Here is a 12,211-nt window from a genome sequence, read left to right on the forward strand (position 1 = left end):
TCTTTATAACAGGAAAACTACCGAATAGAATGAACAATTTAGAATTTCGTCCGAAATACTAGTCAATACTAAAACAGACGCCGTAGGTTATGTTTATACTTACATACAAATTTTTTTTTTTCGGATGTTTTTTGTTTTCGGATGAAAAATTTTTAAATTATTTTATGGCAACACCATAAATAATATTTGAATACATTTTCGAAAATTTTTATCAACACCAGCTCAACTAACACTTAACTTAATTAACCTGATTTCCTGACTAAAATGAAATTATAACAAACATAACACAAATCACTAAATTTGTTGTATTGTAAATAAATAAATTGATTGGTCTCCATCGATATGAAAAATTTATCCCAAAAGGATTCTTTTTATTAATAATAAAAATCCTTTATACTTAAAAGTAATTAAAAATCAAAGGAAATGAATTAAAATCACTGTTTCTCTTTAGATTTAAAAAAATTGCTGGAAATAGTTTGTATAAGTAGGTCAGTAACAAATTATTTTGTTTTCGTCAGATGAATCAGCTGATTTTCCATTAAATCATTATTTTAATTTTAAGAATGTGGGTGAGTATTCATATTGATTTTTGTTATATACTTATATTAAAACACTCGAATAAGAGCAATCTTATTTTTTTTTATTTATTTTTGTATACTTATAGAATATAGGATCTGGGTAACCAAAAAACGTCAAATAATTAATGTACTTATTGGATATTGTCCTTCAATGTTCTCCATGAACAGAATAAATAAGATGGTGTAGAATTTATCAATGCGAGACGGTAATACTCATATGAAAATATTCGGCGTAGAACCTTGTGATTACACCGAAAATTTCACAGGTTGATATAGTCAAAATAAATAATATGGATCAAAATAAAACTGAAACAAATCGGAGTCTCGGTATATAGTGCAAATATATATACAAATAAGAATTGGACGGATTATACAAAAAATACGGGCCGAAATATACTCGTAATAAGTTTTACAAATATATCCGAGTAAAATTGAACGTTTATTTGATATTAAAAAAATTTATGTTACAATGTATAGCCCCTGTTTTGAAAAATACACATTTCTGCTAGTAATAGACAGGTATATACAAATAATTACAAATAGTAACAGGTATAAATAATTAAATGTTAAAACGAATATTTACTCTTTCTGTATCTTTTCAAAAATAATTAAATCTAATAAATTAATAAATTTTTTATGGATTTAAATTAAATTATAAGGAAAATTTGTTGTTAAATCTAGTAACAAAATTATAAAACAAAAAAAAAATAAGAATTATCTAAAAATAAATTTAAAACTGCTAATTTAAAATGTCATCAACAATGTACACTTCTTATATATATATATATATATATATATATATAAGCTAATTTTCTAAATATAATAAAAAAACACGATCATGTCACCCACAAGTATTTGTACTTGGTACTAAAGAATACAATTAAGCCATAAGTATACAAAAAATTTATTATTAACTGCCATGATATTTTTTTTTTCAGGTACAGGTGCTGCGAAAAATCAAATACATTGACATTATAAAAATGTAGAAACCAAATAATTAACATAATTAAGCATAATTTTAAAAACAAAAAAAAAATCATAAAAATTACAGCACATGTGATGGTTTATAAAAACACAACACAAATTATACGTCACCATCAATCAATTACTTATTAAAAATCCTCTTGTTGGCGGTTTTTTGGCAGAATTAAATATTGCAATGCAATCCAATATCTGGTTAAAGTAAATATTATATTGAACGTTGCTGTTGAGCAGGAATAAAGGAAGCTTTCTTCAGAGCTACTGGGGATGGATCAATATCGAGTTCGTGGTATTACTGATTTCCTCACCGGGAATTTTCCGGTGAAATATCATTTATTACTGGTCCCTGGTCAAATCTCCAGGTCTCCCTTTTATATAGATTCTGCTAGGATAATATGGTATATAGAAGGCAATCACACATATATTGGGTGACTCTTCCGTTCTCTTCTTGGAAGCGCAGATAGTTTGAGGGGTACGTTCTCAGTGTTGTGGAGCTCGCGATATCTTCAGGTCGACTGACCCGAATATATCATCTGAGACCCGAATAGTATAAGTTATATATAATGTATGTAGCCATGGCTAGTTGTGGTCGTCGGAGGGAAAATGTTCCGTTACCTACATATCTCTTCAGTAATCTGCAATTTACAATCTATCAATATATTAAAAAAATGGTCACCTTGTATAAAGGTTTTTTCATAGCTTTGCAATGAATTTCTTATATACCCTTGCCGTGTCTTTTATTATTAGTGCAGATGATTTTGAAAGACTGCGGATAGCTGAGATGCTTATGTTAATTAAAGAATAATGTCAGCCATTTCCGGAATAATAGATTATAATATTATCAATATCTGTTTAAATGGAATTTATGTAAATATGTTTAGACAGTTAGAATATTCATTGTCATGAGTATTACCTTGAAGTTTTTTCCTGTTCACACAAAATAAATAATTAAAATTTGATTCGGTAAATCTTTTATTTTGAAATTCGTCCATGAACAGGAAACTAATATACATTATAATTAATATATATATATATATATATATATATATATATGGTAAATTGAGTATTAATAAATCCTCTCAAAAGTATACACACTTATATTTTTTTACCTTTTTTTCTATTTTGCGCTTTTTCGTCCTTCTACGCTATAAAGAAGAATGGAGGAGATGTTTTATTAGTATTTATATATTGTTGATAGAAAAGATAAAGCATGACAGCAATTATTCAGATTTCTTCTTTATTTATAAATTAATAAGGACTTGATTTATTAAATTTATGATATGATTTTCATTCAATGCTTAGATATTAATAGTTTGTATTCTTTAGTTTCGATTTTTATAATATCGATTTGTTCTTTTCCATTTCTTTTCAAGGGACAAATAAAATATTTAATAAAATTTTCATGTATTCTTTATATAACACGATTATAAAGCAAATACAGAGTAAGTACTGTCATCACATTGCAACAAAAGTTATCATTTTTAAAAGTTGTCATAAGAGCAAAGAGAGATATGAGGTAACACTTCGATATCCGAATAACTATTGAAATTATACTTAATTCTGCTATCATAAAAATATAAAAACAATTTTAAATAAGATTTTTAGAGAATGGCAGCCATATTTTCATCTTTTTGATAAAAAATTATATTAATACAGCTTGAAATCTTATAGTTGTTAAGGAAAGTTAAAGATATTTTTAACAAAATCTTATTTCCTGTGAAAATCTTATTGTGAAATTTTTGTGAACTCAATTTGTTTTCTAGTTAAAAATACCTGAAACTGATGTACAGTCGAACCAACAAGTTTGTTATTTCTGATTATTATAGTATTTCAAAACAAACAATCAATCTTTTACAAATTTATCTTCAAACATGTTCAAACATGTTTTTGTATACAGATCTGAACATATCAAATACTTTATAATTATTATAAAAATTATTATATTTAATTTTTCTTACATTTTAGTATAAATTTATATATTGATGTACCTGGTAATTGCCAACATTGACATGTTCCAGAAATATCAGTTGTACTACCAGCTATAAACAATGGTAAATCAAAAAATTTATCACATTCAGGATCAACATAAATACTACTGCGTCTACTAAAATTTAAATTTTCTATATCTTTTATAGCTAAAATTTTTCCTACCATTATTAAATTAATTAATTTCTTTTTTTTTTGTTATACTTAAACTTTTTCTTATAATATAATTTTAGTTATTCCTTTTGAATTTTAATTTCTAAAACAAACTTTTTAGTTTTCCGCTAATTAGTTTTTATTTTTTTATGTTTAAATTAATTGAAATTTATATTAAAAAATTTCATATTTTTCTTTTAAAAAAAATGAGATAAAAAGAAATTCTGTTAAATTAATTATTCCACTATTTTTTTATTTTAATTTTTAATTTTATGAATACATATATACATACATATATATGAGAATCCAATGCACCATCATACTTTCTTATCAAAGAATTAGAAAACATCAGAACATTTTTGTAATTGTAAATTGCACTTATATTTATTTTTATTTCTCGTATTTAAGTTAAATCCAATTTCGTACAAATCTGAAATCATTCAAATGCTAGAGAAACACACTTTATATACTTACATTGGAACCAGTTAAATACCAGGAACAAATAACGATTGTGAAGAGTAAAAATAAGATGGAGAAAAAAAAACTAAAATTCCTACTGTTTTTCATTTCAAACCGACAGACTATTCCGCAGAAAGTTAAGCAGTTACAAATTATCGAAGAAATAACATGAACCATACTTATGACATGAAGAGGCGAAGATTTAGTATAGACAATTTAATCATCAGCAAACAGTTAAAGATATTCCAAACATGCAATTTGTGTTGAAAATGAAAGTTCCACTACAAACGCAGTTAAAGCAGCTAACGGAATACGTAATCAGTTCTACACAAAAATTAGTTTTCCACGGTAGTAGCAGAGTAGAGAGCCCGCATTTTTTAAAACAAATCTTTATTTATTTATAATATAGCCAATGTTCTATTATAGAGAGCAGAAAGTGTTAATAAATTCTTCCTATAAGAAAACAAATGATTTCGCGAACAACAACTTTTCTAATCATTGAAATAATCTCGATTTACTTGCAAGCGCTATGCAAACAAACGAAATTTCTTGAAAAATTCATATATCAAAGGCAGAGGATTAACCAAACACTTCTACTATATTACCTATTAAACGGGATGTTAAAAAATTAAACTCGAAATTCACAATACTCTATAGTTTTTGATAACTAAGTAAAGCTTTATTATGCTTACATTTTAGAATTTTGTATATGCCAGACAATATGGAATTGGATTTTGTTCAACAGAGTGTAACGAAAATAAATTATGATTTCCAGATTCTAAAAAAAAATATTTTTAAATTAAAGTACAAAAGCATCCGAAAGACAAAAAACAAAAATGTTACAATGACCTAAAATTTTAATATTAAGCAATTTTTTCTATACAAATACTAAAAAATTAAACGTTTTTGCAGTTATTATAATTTTTATGAAAAAATTGTAAAATAAATGAGTGTAATTCTATTTGATAAAAGAAGTTGCTTTATAGAGTGCTAGTACTTATATAAATAATAAAATAAAATTGCTACATAATTCAAATCAGCAAGAGGCAAAAAGTTTTAAGTATGAGTGCTTACATATACGTTATGTACATATTTGCTTAAAAATAATTTTAAGAGATAGGGTAAAAACCTTAAATACAAAATGTTGAAGTTAGAGAGTAAAATTTTATTTCATAAAAATTTTACAATCTTAGTACGAAAATTATAACTATAACAAAAGTCGGCTGATTCACAAAAACTTGACCACAAAAAATTAATTGTCGCCCGTTTATTGTATATATAAAAGAGTAAATTTTTATTACTTTTCAGTCAAAGTCTTATATCAAATAGGGTTTCTATATACGACTTTCATCAGACTCAGATTAAATCGTAGATATTATCGTAAATATATGTAAATAGTAAGTTTATTCAATTAATAATTGGAAGTGTAAACTATAATTTACATAAATAAGTAAGTCTTGAGTACTTATTATCAAAAATCTAGTCTTAAATGTATATATATACTCGTATATATATACTTAATAATAAAAATATCAAATATGAAATTTCATTTGATATGCTTATTAGCATAAAAAATCTTTTGCTCTCAAAAAAATAAAAATTTAATATTAACTTGCCAATTGAATTGCTAAAATAAAAAATCAAACTCGCATAATTTCAATGCCTACAATATAACATTGAGGGGCACATTTTTACATATAGACTATATATAAACTGTAAGTAAAAACAACAAAAATACGAAAAAAATATAAAAGTAAATACTTATGGCGTTTTAATTTATTTTACAAATTTACTCAGATTATAAGTTCTAATTGAAGTAAAAAGTATAACAATTATTATTATTTTTTTCTTTAATGTAAGTATATTTAAAAAATTATTCTAATTATTATACTTAATATAAAAAATAAATATGTCAAAAATAACTTTTATTTAAAGTAAAATTATTGAGTGCTGTTCCAACCCAATGTTTTTTTTTTTTACTTAATTATAGCTTAAAAATTCAAAATATTTTTGAAAATATAAAATCTTGATTTTGATGGCAAAAAAATTAAAAAATTAACATTTAAATTAACTGAATTTTTTTTTTAAATTTTAATGAACACACGTACACATACATACATATTTAAAATTTGTTTATGATAGGATAGAACTTGTTTTTTTTTTAATTTTAATTTAGGAGCTTTTATAAGTTCTATTGAGATTTTTGAACAATAATTTTTGAAAATTTAATTTAAAATCTTATAAATTTATTTACATAAATTAGAATTTACATACGCATATGTATGTATGTATATATATTGCTATGATTTTAGGCGCGTAGATTTTACGTTATATTTATAAGTATTCCAAATAATTTTATAAGTAAGTATTCGAAAAAATTTTGGAGAGAATATAAGATCACTGGGATTATTTTCTGTGCACATAACAAATCTAACAGGATATACATATAAACATACGTAGTACTCCAATAGAACTTCTCGTTTACAGACGTGTTTTAAATAGTTTGCAAATATGAAAAACAAAATAACCATCACTTACAGAGATACGTCGGGTTTCACTTCAAAATAAACTCCAAAAAAAAAAGAAGTAAGTGGAGGTTTTCAGTTCTTAATTAAGAAGTAAAATCTAATTTATTTCCGAGTTGCCAGAATTTGCTTTTTCACATAAAAAAATTGTAAAGTGAAACCTTTGATTTTAAAGACCAACGCGATAGAACTTATTTTTAAATGAATAATGAATTTTTAACTCAAACTCTGAGTTCTCAGAGATAGTACGAACGAGCACAATCTATTTTTTGACAGATAAAATTCTATTTTGAGGTAAAAAGAGACAGAAAACATTCAGTTATCTGAGATTCAACCCTTTTTTTGAAATTTTTGCAGACGAAATTTTTATTTGTAAAAATTTATAAAAATTTATGGCCACTTTTCCTATTTTTTTATTTTATGAATTTTTCTAATTCTTTACACTATTCTTTGTAACAAATTGAATAAATCTTATGAAAATCTTTTTAAAAAAAATTTTTGACAGAACGGCGTTCACATGTTTTTTTTTTTGCAGCAATATTATTTTTTAAATTAACATACATGTATATATGTATATATACATAATAAAATATTATTTAATTTCAAAAACTTTAATTTACTTATGTAAGTTAATTTTAGGAGCAATAAAATGATATTAAGTTAATATAAAACTGTTATACAAAATAATACTGATTAAATCGCTCTACGAATACCTAATACGAAATTTTTTTATTTTTAATGTTTTTCCTAAAATTACTTAAAATAATTATTCTTCACTCCGTATAATATTTAAGTCAATTTTTTTCTAATCCTCTTAAGTATGTAAAACTTACTTATTATATTTTTATGATCTTGATATACTTAATTATTATATCAATATAACAAAAACACATACTTATTGAATAAGTAGTATAAGTATCGTATAAATTACTTAGTATTTAACAATAATAAAAAGAAATCAAAAAATTATATATTTAAGTACTCAAGTATAATTATTAGCATAATTAAAAAAGAGAAAATTAAAAATTGTATAAAAATTTCTCTAAAAAATTTAATTTTAATTGGTAAATATTAGACAGATAGGGTAAATATTAGACAGATTAGACTATTTTTAAAAATATAAATTATTATCCGCAAAAAAAGCTTAATTTATAATAGATAGAGTAAGTACTTAACGGCGAATATCATATTTGTTCGATATACTCAAATATATACTAAAATATATATATACAAATATATATAGAGAGAGAGAGAAAGATAGAGTAAATTTTGCTCATTTTTTTTCTTAACCCTCCTTTATACCTTGTGTAGAAACCTACACAAAAAGTTTTTTATTTATGAATTTTGCGGCAACTATTGTCACCAAAATCAAGAAACTTCATGACTTTGTTAGTTTCTCTATTTAATACCAGAAACACATAATTTTAAAGACTTTAAGGTAGATGTCACTGCTTAATTTAAAAATATCTCTTTTTGTCCCATGTGTGTAGATTTCTACACATATGAGATTTTTGGCTATTTGATGTCATCATCACTGCTTCAAAATATAACAGAACAGGATTCTGATTTTGAAAACGAAGCCCCAGCTTCAAAACGCCTAAAAACCATTCCAGAACAGCTCAAAGGAAGAGGTAGATGCCACATTTGCTACGAAAAAGATTCAAAGAAAAAAAATAACGTACATGAGACAATCTGCTGTTGTTGCAAAAAACCATGTTGTAAAGCGGAGCACAATAGATATGTTTGCACAAAATTTTTTTCAAATAAATTAATTTAATATATTTTCACCTTTTTCTACATTTTGATTTGAATAAAGTATAAAAAAATAATAGATATTTCATATGTGTAGAAATCTACACATGAAGTATAAAAACGTAGTTTTTTTTTAAGAACAAAGGAGGGTTAATTATGTTATTTTCTTGTTTATATACTTAACAAAAAATTTAAATACTTTTCTCTAATTTTTTGTTGACACTTTTAAATAATTCTATTTTCCGTTTATGAATGAATATACAGACACATATGAATACTTTAAAATATATATAAATAAACGTATACATATTGCACAAAAAAATTATAAAACATTGTAAATAATTATCATGCATCAAAAATTAAACATAAAATAGTTGTGTTTGAAAAACCACACAAATAAACTTTTTCAACAAAAAAATATTGTAAACATTTACAAATTAGTTTAGAATTAAATAAGTGTATAACACTAATACATGAGAATTTAATTTGTGTATTTAATAAAAATTTTATTCATATTTTAAGTAATTGATCTTTTAAAACATTATTTTATGTTATACTTTAACACAAATTGTAATTATACAAATACATTTTACGTATAATTTTTAATTTTAAATCAACCATTTCTAAGTTGTTTTCAAAAAAAAATTTTTTATTATTGCCAAAAATTAAAAATTTTTTTTTAAGATTTCAAGAATAACTAAATAGTTAAATTTGTTAAAATTATCAACAACAAACAATAATTGCAACATAACAAAAAAAATGCGCAAAAACAAGAGGGAAAAAACACGTAATTTTAATTTTAAGAAAAATATTTTAAAATTAAATTAAATATATTTGAGACGTCAAATGATTTCAAATGTCAAATTCTATGTATTTAGGTAAAGCCTATAATTAGTGCAAATTATTCAAAATAAAAACATTGATGGAATTTAAAGTATGTAACTTATAGGTAAATGAATTTGTGTAATTAGTAGTAAAATTTTATTCTTAATTCTGCTTTCAGCGCTGTATTCCAGTGTGGCTATATTTAACTTACTAAGTAAGTACATACTTTTAAAAAAATTCTGCATTTTATTAAAATTTGTCATCATTGTTTTTATTATTCACATTTATTTTGTGAACCTATCATTTATTTTTGATGACATAATTTAAAAAACTGAACTTTCGTAATTTAAAAAACTCTGATTTTGTCAGGCCGTAACCGATCGCAATATATAATGTCCAATTAAGTGAAAGTGTTATAGAAATGTTTTTTAAATACTTCTTTCCAATTTTTAGGGCCTTAATAAGTTTTTAGTGAACATACCTAGAATTGTGTCATCCGAATTCCCTGAAATGCTTTCCAGTTAGTTTCAGTAACAACCAGAACCCAAATATCAAATTTCAAGAAATTTCATCAATTCGTTCCGTAGATAATGTAAAATCGTCCCCAAGATCGGTTTTTGAGCCCTGATCTTTCCAAAAAACTTAAAAGATTCGAAAAATTGATCAGTCCATGACATAGCTAAAACAAATTCACATATAAAATTTCATGAAAATCGGATCCGCGGAACTTAAAATACACGCGTTGAAATACAGCACACCCAGACAGACAGACTGATACCTATTTAACAATAATTTATTCACGCTTCCCTACAATGGAGAACTGCGTTCCCACCGAAAACTCGTTATGCAAAACTTGTTCCTATCACATAACCTCCCTTATTATATGCAATGCGGTCGATAAAAATGAACTGTCAAAAATGAATTTGTCGTTGCGAAAGATGATTTTTGTCTTCCATTCATTTTTCTTTTCATTCCCATTTTGTGACAATGATGACAGAAGACTTTGTTTACTTTATTTTTTTTTAATTATATACTGGAGAACTCTAATAAATTATTGATTTTGACATTTCGATGATTAATGGTGCTACATTTCATATCTGAGTGACTTGAATTTATAAGAAATTTACGAATAGTTTAATTTTTAATTTCTATATAATATTGGTTCTTAATTCCATAATTATGTTCAAATTTTTTAACTAATTTCAATTACAGGTAATTACTTATTAGAAATTTCAATTAAAGTGCAACTGATAGGAAATGATAAGTGAACCAACCGATGAAGAATGTATTTGAAAAACTAAAATTAATTTTGGAATTTTAATATTCTTTAAAATTAATTTAAATCCTTATAATTTCTATTAAGTACATAAAAATTTTACATTTTAAAAAAATAAAAAAAATTTAATTAATATAAGAATAAAAAAAAAGTATGATGGTGCTTCGAAATCTCTAAAATCAAATAAAAATAAGAAGAAAATAAAAAATAGCAAAATAAATAAATATTTTTTTTTTAAAATGTCCTTAAATTTATTAAATTTTTTTTTACTTTATTATTCAAAAATCTAGCAATTCATTAATTAAAAAAATTATTTATTTTTATCTCTGTTAATTAATTAGATCTATAATAATAAACTGTATTATAATTTAATAAACTTTTAATCGATTATGATATTTAATTATTTTAATTTAATTATATATTTATATACATAAATATGTACATATACACAAATAGAATTAACAAAATTTCAATTAATTTTATTCACACATAACAATTAATTATAAGCTTTTCTAGTTTTTATTCAAAGTTATTGACATTGTTTTCTTTTTTTTTCTTAGTTTTGACAAAACAAAAAATTTTTTTTTTCCTTTTTAGAAAAGCTTTTGTTTATTTTTATAATAAATATAACACTTTTGTATAAACATTGTTATTATACTTATTTATATATAGAAATTTTATTAAAAATAATTATTACAGGTGATAAATATTAATTTATTTATATTTATTTTTTATTTTATTTTTTTAATTTAATTATTTTTAATTATTATTATTATTTTTATAAAAAAAAACTATAATGTTATTTTTTTTTTTACATGTACAATAATAAAAAGGCAGTATCTATATTATTATAACCTTTAACATTCTAATTTATCACTTGTTCTCATTAATTAAAAAATAAGATCACTATTATATCATCACGTGAAAAAATATAAGAAAAAAAAAACCAATAAAAAATATAAAAACAAAATCCGGTAGAACTGCAAAATAATTTTTTTTTGTCTTTTCTTTTTAAGAGTCCAAAGAATTCACTTTTTTTTTTTGTTTAAGAAAAATGATCACCGCACCGCCGTCATCGCCATTGATCATCCATCCGTCATTTAATTTTTTATTGATTATTATTCAAGTCGCGATCAGATCAGAACTGAGAATATTTCAAATTTTTTCCCTTTCTTCTTTTTTTAGTTTTGCTTTTTTTTTTTTAATGTAAACGTAATAATAATGATGTATTTATTTGTCAGTATCTACTAAATATTTCGTTTACATTATTATTATTTTTTTTACTTTATTTATTTAATTGGCTGACAATATATAAATATACTTAATATGAAAAAAAAGAAACGAAAAAACTAAAATAACAATAAAATTGCGATTTAGGATTGTTAGAACTAACATATACAGCGATTTCACATGAGAATTAAATACACAATAAATAAATAAATAAATAAATAATAATCAACACTGAGAGAAAGAGAAAGAGAAAATTTAAAGTTTAAGTAGTAGAGTAAAGTGTAGAAGAGAGCTGAGTATCGAATATAATTTTATTAATACAATATTAAGTTTATTTATACCGGTAATGGAATATATAATTGTTGTATGTTAAATAATAATATTTTTATGTGTTTTTGTATTTAAAAAACAATTTAGAAAAAATTTAAATGAAATGAAGAGTTTCA

General features: G+C 23.3%; 1 protein-coding gene across 5 annotated transcripts in view; it reads right to left on the minus strand.

Moving 5' to 3' along the window:
- The window catches only part of LOC129608846 (GTPase-activating protein skywalker), a 38,884-nt gene that overhangs the window by 13,384 nt on the left and 13,289 nt on the right, over positions 1-12,211 (minus strand). For 2 of the 5 annotated variants that reach the window (XM_055520598.1, XM_055520600.1), the window contains exon 1: positions 3,548-3,800. The exons of 1 other annotated variant lie outside the window; for it this stretch is intronic. In XM_055520598.1, coding sequence (XP_055376573.1) covers positions 3,548-3,713 — 166 coding nt within the window. In that variant the 5' untranslated portion in view covers positions 3,714-3,800. Of the gene's footprint in view, positions 1-3,547; positions 3,803-12,211 lie in introns of those variants that run through there. 2 more of the 5 variants (XM_055520596.1, XM_055520601.1) reach the window with 2 other exon arrangements.

This window comes from Condylostylus longicornis, unplaced genomic scaffold, assembly GCF_029603195.1.
Source record: "Condylostylus longicornis isolate FDR11 unplaced genomic scaffold, ASM2960319v2 ptg000037l, whole genome shotgun sequence".
Classification (NCBI taxonomy): domain Eukaryota; kingdom Metazoa; phylum Arthropoda; class Insecta; order Diptera; family Dolichopodidae; genus Condylostylus; species Condylostylus longicornis.